The 13844-nt window shown below is 39.2% G+C and overlaps 1 protein-coding gene and 1 long non-coding RNA gene across 2 annotated transcripts in view; one reads left to right on the top strand and one right to left on the bottom strand.

The window, feature by feature from the left end:
* LOC129163836 (uncharacterized) overlaps positions 1 to 13844 on the bottom strand; it is a 28275-nt gene that overhangs the window by 1229 nt on the left and 13202 nt on the right. The window contains exon 3 of the long non-coding RNA XR_008563632.2: positions 4723 to 4816. This is a non-coding gene — a long non-coding RNA (uncharacterized lncRNA). The remainder of the gene's footprint in view (positions 1 to 4722; positions 4817 to 13844) is intronic.
* The window catches only part of pdgfd (platelet derived growth factor d), an 89479-nt gene continuing 79195 nt past the window's right edge, over positions 3561 to 13844 (top strand). The window contains exon 1 of the mRNA XM_015951700.3: positions 3561 to 4514. Coding sequence (XP_015807186.1) covers positions 4400 to 4514 — 115 coding nt within the window. The 5' untranslated portion in view covers positions 3561 to 4399. The remainder of the gene's footprint in view (positions 4515 to 13844) is intronic.

Below are 13844 nucleotides of genomic sequence, written 5' to 3'. Positions count from 1 at the left end.
TCTTTTTTAAACTTTTGTCATAAAATTTGTTTGTTATTGCTCTTCCAAACAATTTCTTCAAATGTGCCTCAGTGTGGTTTATTAGTCTAAAGAGACAGGTGCTAGAGGTGGAAGGCAACGGCTATAATCCTGGTTTCACGCCTGCTTTGGTTTAAACGTCATGGTTTAGTTCACTTTTGTTACGATGAGGGGGACAAAGACAAAAATAAAGATTTCATTTGTGTAACCAGTTATAGCTTGAATGAAAAATAACTGTTTACCTGTAAATTTTCCCCAAAATATTTTCAGATACCATAAAAATGTTTTTTATAAAACAAAATAAACACATTACATGATGGTAAAGTAGGTATTTTCTACTTGGGAAACTGTTTCATCAAGTCTTTGTTTTTCTCAGCTGTAACTGAACAAGATCATCTAAAATAAATGTTCTATATTTCCTTAAAGTGACAGTACGTATTTCCCAAGGCGATAGGGGGAAGTACTTTCCTAAATGATTGCAAGCAAGCTTTAAGCCGGATTTCTCCGTCTGCGTCGGTGCGGAGACACGCAACGCATTTATGGTGCAAGTGCTCTCCGACGGGCTCACAGAGGGTGACGGAGACATGCCCAAAATTTTGAACATCCATCAAAAGTGACAGAGAATGCAAGCTTGTGATTGGTCGGGACGCCGCTTCCTGTATATTTGTCACCAGCATGGCTGTAGCTCCATTAAAGAGTAAGCAGATATTTAGCGGCAGACCCAGAACAGACTGAAGAACACATTGCGGAAAAAGTAAGAAAATATTAACATGTATTCACCCGTGAGTGGAGTACAAAATACGGAGCAAACCTGGACAAAACAATGAAAATTTTGGGTTTAGAGGTGGCGACCGCATGGAGAGGTAGATGAAAATGAAGGAAAAATGTGTCTGTGTTATAAAATCTCTGAATATAAAAACGCATTAGTAAATACACCATGGGGGACCAGATACTAGAGTGTTATGGTGACAGGGTACCGCTAAACAACGCTACGCCCTCTGTTGTCCTGTTGTTGGTGGCAAACTGCTTTGCAACACTCTACTGCCTGAACAAAAGTTCCAATGGGAAAACCTTTCCAACACTCCGTGTGCGTCTCTTCATTGCAGAGCTCACGGAGAAGAATAAATGAGGCTTTACTTTTGTGTTTCAGTAAAACCTTACCAACGGATGGCCATTAGGGTCAAAAATCCCTGGGAGCAAAACCTCCAGCAAAATAACAAGAACTTTAGATTCTCTTTCATCACTGGCAACGAGTGATGAGGTAAATGTTTAAAACAACAACGTTTATTTTTTGAGAAAGTTTTGTAACCTTTTGTTACAAATCAGTAAACGTGTTTTGTCCTCAAGGGCTTCCGTAGAAGGAAACATGGCATCCAACATGGTGTTGCCCAGAGACTTAGGGTGTGTCCGAATCCACGGGAAGGATGCTTGTAAGAGTGCGATGACGTCACAGCGCAGCGACGACTGTCCGAATTCCAAGAATACTCATTCTCACGTCCTCAAACACATCCTCGCTCCGCCCACATTTCGAGGACGGGTCTGTTGTATCCTCACAGAACAAGGCTATCCCAGCATGCTTTGCGCGCCGGCTGTGGATTTTCAACAGGCAGAGAAAATGGGAAGAGCTAAGTTTTAAACGTAAGTTTGTTAAAAGCTAGCCATAGAAACCTTAAAAGCTTAAAGCAGTTCAGTTTATAGACATTTTTAGTTTGTATGTTTGTTTTTTAAATTACATTTTAGGCAGAAATCAGCCAGAACGAGATTGAATCGCGGGTCCCAGTTATTCCCGTGTGTGTGCGTGTGTGTGTGTGGCAAATTAAACTTGTCATTTGTTTTAAGGACAACGGAGCAAAGAAGCGTTTCTATTAAGCTTAGAGGTGAAGAGTGAAGCTGTTTACACACACAACCACAGTTCTGCTGTGAAAAGTAGTTTTACATTCAGGGATTTACACAGCTGACACGTTATAATGAAGTAAAAAGTTTGTGTGAAGAATATAATTTTTATCTTCTCATGTGGATAAATGTAAAAATGTGTTTATTGCCTTTTTGTCACCTGTGGTCTCTGATTTTCTCTGTAGGACTGCAGGTGTCCAGGGTCAGGTGAGGCTTTACCTGTTGGTCATCCTGGGAGAAAGGCCTTCAACTGTTATCATGTTAATGTTATTTAACTGTTTGATATTTTAAAACGTTTATTAAAACAAATACTAACTGATAACACTTTCTGGTCATTGATTTTATCACCAGTTTTATTATTAGATGTTTTTGAACATGTTACATGAACAGAAAATGAAAAGATGGTAAGGAGACAAGATTATTTATGATAGGTTAAACTTATTTACAGATCAAAACCAGCAAGGACCAGTTATGTACAGTTAAAGCAGGATTAACCTGAGTGACTCTTCCTGGATCATTTATTTAAACTGAGTGAGCAGGAAGTCTTTAACAGTGCAGCTGGATCTGCTGCAGGAGGATCCAAGCGTGGATGGAGGGCTGGAGCAGACCCGTGGCTGGACGTTTCTGGTCAGAGGAACATTATACAGGACGGTCAGCTGAGAAAGAGCTTTGAGTTCCTCTCACTGTCCACTCCATCGTCCATCTACAGGGCCTGCTGGGCTGGCTCAGACGACGGCTGTTACATCTCTATGAATGACTTGCCTGTTAACAGTAGTGGTGGTCTGCTGGTACCTCCTGCAGGACAGAGCACCACTGACCTCCTCCACACACATCTTCCTCACGCTCATCCTCCAGACAGCACCGATGCAGATGTGCAGCACAGTGCATGCTGACCTGTAATAGATTAAATAAGAGTTTGTTTGTTGTTTTTATAGAAAAATGTAAAACAAAACATATAGCCTGCAGTACACTGGCTCTGTTCAGTTTAAAGAAAAGCAGCAGGGAATAGTTAAATAAAAACTACAGAGAATTTACATTTTTAAGACAGATCTAATCATTATTAGGCTTAAGTTGAATAAACAAACGCACATTGAAAACAGTTCAATGCTATTTTATTAAAAAGCCTGTTTTTTAAGCATTTTACTCCCATTTGATGCAAAATAAGTAGTTCTAAGGTCCAATTTACATTAGAAAACATCCTACTGCATTCAACATTTACAATGCATTTGGTTTATATTAATTACCTACATGTTAATACTCTGTAGTAATGCGTTGTACGTTTAACAAGTTCATTCTGTAGCTTAAAACATAAATGAAACGATCTGAAGTTAACATGTAAGTTCTGAAAGCTTCTAGAATAAACAAAGTTACTTTACCTGAAAACGGTTGTGAACAAACACTGCTGATGGACATGAAGCTGCTGTAGCTCCTTAATATTCCTGCTCCATTTTCGCTAGCTTTAGCAGTTTTCCTCTGCGTGTAGCTGCCGCCACGGCTGTGACGGGACCTACGGGCCACCGTAGAGGTGAAGGCTAGACTGTCCGAATTCAGAGCCGCTGGGTTCCGGTCTTAGCGGTCGAGCAAGGACCCGGTCTTGCTAGACCGGCGAGGACCCGTACTCATAAGCATCCTTCCTGTGGATTCGGACACACCCTTAGACCCGCTCCCATGTATTTTTGAACAGATTTTTATGGTTGTAAAACTGCCAATATTTTTCAACAACTGGGCATCTTTTAATTTGTTTACAACATTTCGACGGATGTTTCCAGAGATTAATGGTACAACCTACACATCGTCCCTTTAATGCAACATTAGGAGTTCCAGTTTTTTTTTCTTCAGATTCCTTTAACATATTTGCTTTTGCTAGAAATGTCTATTTGTCCACCTTTTCTACTGAAAAAGCTGGCCAGCTCATTTTTGAAGCTCCAAATAGTCTGGAAATGACACAAGTTACTTTTTTACTCAAACTTGGTGATTTATAAAGAAAACTTTACGGGAAAATGTGGCAAAGTCTGACCCTGGTGTAAGGACACGAGGAGACGGCAGACCCTCACACACACGCACGCACACACACACACATCGTGAGCGCGCACAGAGTTGGTGAAGTTTGGCGCGCGCTGACAGCCCGTGCGTTAAACAGAAACTATTTCTGAGCGACTGGATAGAATGTTAGTCTTCACGGTGATAAGAAGACCGGCGCCTCTAATCTGATGTGTGACCGTGAACGGAGCTACATTACCCTCCACCTGCCGCTGTGCTCCAGAGTTCCTCCGCAGTCGCTGTTTCCCGCTGCAGGCGCTCAACTTTCACGGGAAGGCGAATTCTTCCATACTTTGGCACTTTTATTGGCACAGGACGGGGACATCGTGTCCACATCTGTACTCCCGGGACTTAAGTTATATCTTGATCTACTTTCAGACGGGAACTGGTTAAACCAGGAAGCCGTGAGTAGGTTTTGTTTTGAGCCACCGCCGGGTAAAGAAGCGCTATGAAGGGGCCGGTGATCTTCCAGATGTGGATGCTTTTATTATTGACTCTGAGCAGAGTCGGGAGGGCTCAGGTCGCTACTGCTAAAGTGCTGAGAGGCACCTCCAGGAGAGAAGGTGAGGTTTGATCTGTTTGCTTTTTTCAGCTACTAAAGCGCGTGCTACCTTTTTGATTTTAATGTTGATTTAGCAGAATGTCTAGATCTGAAGGCACCGTCTCATTGCTTTGATAACTGAGTGGTGTGTGTATATCATGAAAAACAGAACATATGGGGTGAAAGCTTCAGCTGCAGGATTTAATTGGGCTCTGAAATATGCAACATACCTTATTTTGTTACAGGTTTGTGTTTGTTATAAGTTTGCATCATGTGTTCTATATAGCTGCCCATAAGGCCCAAACTCCAAACACTGCTTTGCATCTGTGATGAGAAAAAAAATGACAGATCATGAGTTTATTATTCTCTATATCAAGATAATCTGCATATGTCAAATGCAACTTTAACCACATAAAGTTGTCATTAATGTCACGTGTTTAAAAGCTGTGCTACCCCAGCAGCACGTTTGACAGACAGCATTACGTCAGATGTGCACGTCAAAGGCGTGTGTGTAGTCTGTCAGAGGCAGCTGTTTGTAGCAGCTCTGAGACAAGAAGGATGAAATAGTAGTGAATGATTAAAAAGAAAACACAGGCTGGTTATAAAGTTACATTTTATCCACTCAGGAGAAAAACAGCTGCTCAGTGAGAGATTTTAACTGATGAGCTGAACAAACGTTTCCTAAGGATCTGATCTGTTGTTGGGTGGTTTTTGTTGTTGTTTTGCAAGTGTTCACAAATGTGGTATGTATTTTCAGTGAACTGTATTTCAAAAAGTAAATATTTGAGGCCAGAGAAGAAATTTCAATCATTTAAGCCCTATTGAAATATTTCTGTGAAATGGGAATAAAATAGTAAAGAAAGCTATGGAAACTTAAATAAGTCTATTAAGGGATTTGAACAAAATAAGCTCATAAAACGTACCTCCATAAATTAAGTGTCTTGTTTTACCATTCATCTGAATTCTTCTATTTATTTAAAACAATGGCCTCACAATCCCCAGACAAGTTTAACATTTCTGTTTACTCAGCACTGCTTTTATAAACCCACCTGTTCAGGCCGATCCAAGCAAGGTTTATTTAGGTGTGTGTGTGTGTGTGTGTGTGTGTGTGTGTGTGTGTGTGTGTGTGTGTGTGTGTGTGTGTGTGTGTGTGTGTGTGTGTGTGTGTGTGTAGAAGTTTTGATTACAAGCATACATCACAGGTACATAAACATAATGTAGATGCTGTAGGCAGTGCCCCCTAGTGGGTGGCTCCAGCACTTGTTGTATGATCTCATTCTTTCATGTAAGTTAACCCTTTGATGCATGAATTATGAAATCTTTAATCTTGATTTTTTAAAAAAAAATTTCATTCATCTTTAGGTGTGAATGAAACAAATTTCAACGAATATTTATTGTAACATTTAATAATTTACAAATAATTTATTACATGTCCACCTCAGTGGACAGCGTGCATTCTGATCATGAAATATGTTGGCTTGACTTACTGAAGTCCAAATGGAGGGGCTCAAATGCAATAAAGTCTTCAACAGCTGTGCTTAATAGCAAAAACTAAATAAATAAATAACAATTTTGAGTACCTGTCCACTGTAGTGTCCATTATGCATCAATGGGTTACACATTTTTCTGAATAAAATAAAAATATATATCCCCACAGATAAATTTTATTTAGCTTTAACTTTAGTTGTATTTATTTTTCATTTTAAATGTTTTTACTTTTGTCACAGTCTTAAATAAAGTTTTAATTATATTATTAAGTTTTAATTATTGTCAACCAGAGTACTGAAAATCTACCTTCTCTGTGCAGACACACTCCCTTGTAACAAATAGATTATCTTAAAGTATAATTTCTGTGCTCATGGGTTTAATATTAACTAAAGTCATGCAACATTACCGCAGGTTCACAGTGACAAGCAGCACATACATGACAAGCACGAACCCACACCGGGTCACATGCAGTGAATGGCCGTGCTCATGATCTGTGTCATAACCTCTGGAGCAGAGACAGGTTGGAAAATTAGAGTCAAGAATCCATTATTTAGTTACAGATCAAATCTGTCCAATAGAGGATATAACCAGTAAACCTGCTTTTTGTTTAATTAAATGGATGTTAGATTTTCATTCCATCTCCTCAGATCCTTCTGGGGTTCATTTCAAGATCCTGGTTCTGGTCTATAGGGCCTTACATGGACAAGCACCATCTTACATTGGTGATCTTCTTAGTCCCTACACACCCCCAGCAGGTCCCTGAGGTCCAGTGATCAAAGCCTACTGGTTGTGCAGTGCAATTCAATTCAACTCAATTCAATTTTAATTATATAGCGCCAAATCACGACAAGAGTCATCTCAAGTCACTTCACATAATAAACATTCCAATTCAGGTCAGTTCATTAAGCCAATCAGAAATAATGTTTCCTATATAAGGAACCCAGCAAATTGCATCAAGTCACTGACTAGTGTCAGTGACTTTACAGCAATCCTCATACTAAGCAAGCATAACGCGACAGTGGAGAAGAAAACTCCCTTTTAACAGGAAGAAACCTCCAGAGAATCCTGGCTCAGTATAAGCAGCCATCCACCACGACTCACTGGGGATCGAGAAGACAGAGCATGGCACACACACACACACACACACACACACACACACACACACACACACACACACACACACACACACACACACACACACACACACACAAAGACAAAGTAATGTGTCTATAGTTATATTGTGATGTCTTAGTAAATATTCTATTTGGTGAGAGATAAATTTTATTGTATTTATCCTAGTGGATCTATAATTAAACGGATAAACTAGTTGTAGCACATCCAACGTCAAGGAAAGCAAAAAGTTATCAGGAGAGGGAGAATGTTTAAGTGGTTAGCAGCAGTGTGCTAGACAATGGCCCCCTCAATGAAGCTACCACAACTCAGCAGAACATCGTTGTAGCTTCTTCTGGGGAGAAAAACACTTAGAGAGAAAATAAAGTTAACAGCTGACATTGCAGGAAATAATGCAGTTAAAGAGCAGATTGTAGAAGAAAGTAGTAGAGTGTGAAAAGTGGTCAGTGTATCCTCCAGCAGTCTAAGCCTATAGCAGCATAACTACAGAGATAACTCTGGATAATCTATCCTATTTAGATGGCGGCATGTTGGAGGCAGGGCAAGGGAGAGCCGTTTTTACCGACTGTACACTCCACCTCCCTCTACTCCCCCACTTGTCCAGATTTAGGCTAACATCAGATTTCAACCATAGGCCCTATCAAATAAAAATGTTTTAAGCCTAGTCTTTAAAGTAGACAAGGTGTCTGCCTCACGGACTATAGCTGGGAGCTGGTTCCACAGGAGAGGAGCCTGATAACTAAAAGATCTGCCTCCCATCCTAATTTTAGATATTCTGGGAACCACCAGTAAACCTGCAGTCTGAGAGCGAAGTGCTCGGTTAGGAACGTATGGAACAATCAGATCACTGATGTTTGATGGAGCTTGATTGTTAAGAGCTTTATATGTGAGAAGAAGGATCTTAAAATCTATTCTGAATTTAACAGGTAGCCAATGTAGGGAAGCTAAGACAGGAGAGATATGATCTCTCTTTTTAATTCTCATCAGAACTGTAGCTGCATCATTTTGGACAAGCTGAAGACTTTTAACTACATTCTGTGGACTTCCTGAGAGTAATGAATTACAGTAATCCAGTCTTGATGTAATAAATGAATGAACTAGTTTTTCAGCATCACTCCTGGAAAGGATGCTTCTAATCTTAACAATGTTCCGAAGGTGGAAAAAGGAAATCCTACAAACCTGTTTAACCTGGGATTTGAATGACAGGTCATGGTGAAAGATAACACCAAGGTTCCTTACTTTGTTCACGGAGATTAATGTAATGCCATTCAGGTCAGGTGATTGACTAAGCAATTTCCTTTTCTGGATTTCTGGTCCAAAGATGAGAACTTCCGTCTTGTCTTGATTTAAAAGAAAAAAGTTTAGAGTCATCCAATTTTTTATGTCCTCAAGACAAGCCTGTAATCTACCCAACCGATTAGGTTCATCAGGGTTAATTGATAAATATAACTGAGTATCGTCAGCATAACAGTGGAAGTTTATCCCATGCTGTCTAATGATTTTACCAATTGGGAGCATATATATAGTAAAAAGAATTGGTCCAAGCACTGAACCCTGTGGTACTCCGCAAGTAACCCTGGAGTATGAAGAAGATTTGTCATGTACATTTACAAAATTAAATCTGTCAGACAGGTAGGATTTAAAACAGCCTAACGCTGTTCCTTTGATCCCTACAACATGTTCAAGTCTTTCTAAAAGAACATTGTGATCAACTGCGTCAAAGGCAGCACTGAGATCTAACAAGACTAGAACAGACACAAGATTCTTATCTAAGGCCATGAGAATATCATTTTTAACTCTCACTAACACAGTTTCAGTGCTGTGATACTCTCTAAAACCAGACTGAAATTCCTCAAACAGAGCATAAGTGTTTAAATGCTCACATACTTGGATGGCCACTATTTTCTCCAGGACTTTGGATAAAAATGGAAGGTTAGATATTGGTCTATAATTCATTGGGTCATCTGGATCCAGAGAAGGCTTCTTAAGTGAAGGTTTGATTACAACAACCTTAAAATCCTGTGGTACATATCAATTTACTATGGATAGATTGATTATATCTAGAATGGGGGCAGTAACCAAAGGAAATGCTTCTTTAAATAATTTGGTTGGGATTGGATCCAAAATGCAAGTTGAAGGTTTAGATGAAGCTAATATTTTGATAACTCCGAAAGCTCAGTTTTTACCTTCTTTTAATCAAATGTTGTTTCTACAAACCGGATCTGTGAGCAAACATAAGTCAAATAAAAATAAATGAATAGGATTGTCACACAGAGGCACAGAAGTGCAAGTTTAGCTCCAGTGTTTTTTGCAAACCCACACACTTCGACCAAACAGCAGTCGACTCACTTGAAGCACCTTTATCTACATGCTTATTAAAAATTGTTCACCAGTAAGGAAAGAATGTGCGTTTTAGCACATAAAAATGTGTTTGCAATATCAGTTATTAATACACAGCAATTAAAACATGTTAACATGGTGGAACACGGCACGGCGTCTCGCTCTGGCAGGACACGCTACATTACAAGCATACGTCACTAAAAGCCAACAGATGCCCAGGACAACAACGATGCAAAGAGAAAAACTCGCCATTGTTAACGCTTCTGTTATTAACCTCCAAACCGAACTCTAAAAAAAGAGTAGTCCACATGTTGTTGTGTGCAGCCTCCATTGTTGCTAATGTTGCTAATGCTACTCTCGCATTTTACACTCATCGCTTGTTTGTCGCGTCACTCCCAGGGTGTATTTTCATTGGTTGACAGAAGACCAGAGTCGTGGGTTTTCTGACACTGCTCTAAGAATGGTGGAGGCTGAATTTTGTTGTGAAGCTCAATAAGCTGTTGCTGGACGAAAATTATGTTCCCTGTGTTTTGTCACAACTCTGTCCACGACAGGACGTTTGTCTAGGACGGCCAAAAAAAAAATGCAAAAAGTGGCCTGAGAGTTTTAGAAGTCGATTCCCTACAGATGCTTGCATGTGGCTACAGCTGAGAGACATTAACACACACTTTGAATACTAACATATTAAGTGATTTTTTTGTGATATTGTAATTTTTTTTTTATTAACAGATATGGTGCCGTTTCTCCTCATTTAAGACCTAAGCCTAAACTCTGACAAGAGATTGCATCATTTTTGGTTGTATTTTTATTCTTGTTATTGTTGTTATAGAAGGTTAAGGAATTGTTTTTTTCAGACTAAAACAATTGTTTTAAGGTTTATGAGTTTCCATGTTCCTCCTCTGTTTACAAGCAAAAGTAACAACAAACTCATTTGCAAATGTTTTGATGTTTTTCCCTTTCATCACCCAAACATGAAAGATAGACACGTATACGTCCTTTAGTCCCATTCTTTAGGAACACAGTAGAAAAACACAGATCTTTCCTGTGCATGAGAATGTGACTGTGAACCTGCTCACCCCATCACTTCATCACGCCCACTCTGATGGGCTGATTTATAGCAGTGATGTGATCCAGTGTTTTTCTTTTGTGTCACAGCTTTAGACAGCAGGACTTACACCGAGTAGAAATGTCAGAGGTTAGTGGAATTCATGACTCACGTTCAACACGCCCAACAAACTAGAGTGCCCACCCATCTCCAGTGCGAGCACATTCCAGGACCTCCCTTTTAAGGGAATCCCCTAGTTGTCATCACCCACATGCACTTTGAATCAGTACAGGTTACCCCACCTGCAAATATTTGGCAGACACCGTCTCCTTCCAGAGGAAACAGGGTGGTAACCAATTGGATAGAGTGCTGAGGGGAGAAGTGGGAGGTTTGCATGCAACAAAAAAAGCAAAATGTGGCTTTGGAAAGTGAGTGGAATGAGTGAGATGGTGCTCCAATTTTAGGAGGAAAAAAGAGAACCGAAAGGAGCTGAAGGCCACAGAGGATGAGAGGGAAAAGGCGTTTGGAGAGAGATATGCCAAGTTAAAAGACCCATCCCTCCATTTTTTTGCCTTGTCAGCTTCCAAAGAGATGGAGCGAGACCAACGGCAAGCCAAATGGAGAGAGTATAAAAGGGAAGATGGGCAAAAGCAGGAATGATTGAAGAGTGGAGAGGGGAGATAAGAAATTTCTGGAAAGGGAGAGCAGAACCAAGTATAGTATCAAACCTAAGGAGATTATCTGATCACATCTGATCAGAGCTGGAACCAAGGGGTGGGGGTGAGCTGGAGCCGGGGGGTGGGGGTGGGGGGGTGGGGGTGGGGGGGGTAGAATCACCACTTCCTTTACTCACTCACAACTCTCAGAGCAGTCTGAACATAACTTAGCTTCTTAATCTCATGACCTCATTTTTAAAAGATATGTAGTATTTAGCATTTTCTAACAGTTTGAAAACATAAGTTTTCACTAAATTGTTATTATCAGATTTTAATTTTCTTATGAATACATTATTACTATTATTATTGTTGTTGTTGTTGTTATTAATAATAATATAGTTAATATTAGTAATAATAATAATATTATTATTATTATTAGGAGTAGTAATAGTCATAGTAATATCATCATTATTATTATCTAGTTTTTAAAATACATGTTGGGCTCTGTTTATGAATATAAATTCAGGTTTTGAATTAGGTTGGAGCTACAGTGCGGAAAATGATAATTTCCTACAAGCAGGCGTTTTTCTTTTTCTTTAGCTTTTAGCATTCCTAATGAGTTGTCCGCTGTAATAAATTACACAAGGTGGGCAAAATATCAACACATTAAGTACTTGTATGGGTCATTAGGAATGTGAAACATGCGGTAAATTAAATAAATTAAACTCAAGTCAAGGTCAAAAGAAAGTTACCAGTGGAGATTCAAAGTACCAGATAGGATGATTTATATTGTATTTATTTAGTTTCAACATTAATCCCATATGTATTTTTAAAAATGACAACATAAATAACCAGTTAAACTAATGAAAATGGATGACATGATTCATGTTCATTGCGTTATTTAAAATTCAAGAAAAGCACAGGGACTACAGATGTTTACAATAGAATTTGCATTTTCCTTTTTTTTTTTGATGGTTTTGAAAAATTGAAAACCGAGTTGATTGTGCCATACCAATTTATTTGTGAGTGTGAGCTGTGAGAGCCAAGAGGAATGTATACTTGACAATCATCTGCATAACGGTGATATTGGAGGTTATATTTATTTTTAACAATCAAACAAAGGGGCAGTATATATACCAGGAGAAAAGAAAACTGAGAATGAAGCCCGGTGGGACTCCCCAGTAAAGGTAGAACTGCATTTTTAATGCAAAATGTCTCTTATTTTGTACAGGATACACACAAAAGAATAAAATTATACTAAAACATTCATCTAATTTTAAATCACTGGCTTTTTGTTGGTGTTTTACTCTTGTTTCAATTATTCTAATATAAAATTTGCACTGAATATGAGTCTTGTATGCAAAAAATGACCAAAACAGCCTCTGTTTTTTCACAAACATTTTCTTACAGTTCAGAGTTTCTGCATACCACCTTCTGTCTTATTTAACCTTTAAAAATTATCAAATAAAAGAAAGGCAACAGATGTGAAGAGCAGGCAGACCAAAACACAGCTGATTTTACATTAGGGAATTGGCTTTTTCATTGTAGTTCATTCATTCCATTTTTATTTATAATGCTTCTGTCACGTTTGAGCCAGGAGGAGGTTAGGACCCAAGATGCAGAAACCCAGAATGACACAAGGCAGGAGCTAAATCAAAGTAAAATCCTTTATTTAGGAAGAGAGTCCAAAATTAAAAAAAATCCAAAAAGGGCAGGAAGCCAAGCCTAACCCGACTGACAAAAACAAAAAGCTCTTTAATGAGCAAAACCTAGATTTTCACGAGGAGGAAACAGAACAACACTGACAACGACAATGGACCAACACACACTGAGAGACAAGACAGGGTTTTATACACAGGGCTGGGTGATAGGAGACAAGGAGCAGGTGCGTGGGGAATTGGGCACAGGTGAAACTAATGAACTGAGGGAAGAAGCAGAAATAAGCAGGGGAGAAAACCAAATCTAAATCCCAAACCAAAGCTACTAAAATAACCTGAACTTTAAACACTGTAGAACAAAGACTAAATATAAATAAACTAATGATAAGTGAAGTGACTAAAGGGAAACCTGAAGAAGCTGGGGACCAGAAGGGGGGCACAGGAGATTAGGGGACACGTGAGAGGAACCAGGAGGGGGCTGGGGACCACAGGGACACAGAATATGACAGCTTTTTCCTGCTGATGCTGAACATGATCCAATAAAAGCCTATACAAGCAACAGGGGTGAAAATTAAAGAAGTTCAGCTGTAAAACAAACGCCATTCAAACCTTCAAATTATTTAAACAATTAAATCTACAAAAATTCATCAGACAGCAATCTAAACAAAAATGACTGGTGCTAACAAAAACCATCTAAGAGATAATTCATAAATAACCACAAAATGTTGCTCAAACTTGTGCACAGATCTGCATGTAAAACCAACACACCTCTTTGCATCATGAAAACAGATAAACCAGATCCTTCTCATCGTAGCTCCGAGAAACAGCATCCCGGATTTTCAAGCGAAAAAAATGTTTATTTGCAAACTCGCTTTGGATTGTGCAGACTCACTTATCTCTGCTAATGCGTATTGTCTTCCTTTGGCAATAATAACTCACTTTACAAGCCAATAAAGCACTTCTGAAAATGAGCCGAGTTTGGGCCACAGCAGAGGAGAGTTAGAGTGGACTAGAGAGTGTGAGAAAGACAGATG

The sequence above is a fragment of the Nothobranchius furzeri genome, chromosome 13 (genome assembly GCF_043380555.1).
Source record: "Nothobranchius furzeri strain GRZ-AD chromosome 13, NfurGRZ-RIMD1, whole genome shotgun sequence".
Classification (NCBI taxonomy): domain Eukaryota; kingdom Metazoa; phylum Chordata; class Actinopteri; order Cyprinodontiformes; family Nothobranchiidae; genus Nothobranchius; species Nothobranchius furzeri.
Note: the sequence above shows the minus strand (reverse complement) of the source record. Positions and strands in the feature narration are given on the sequence as shown.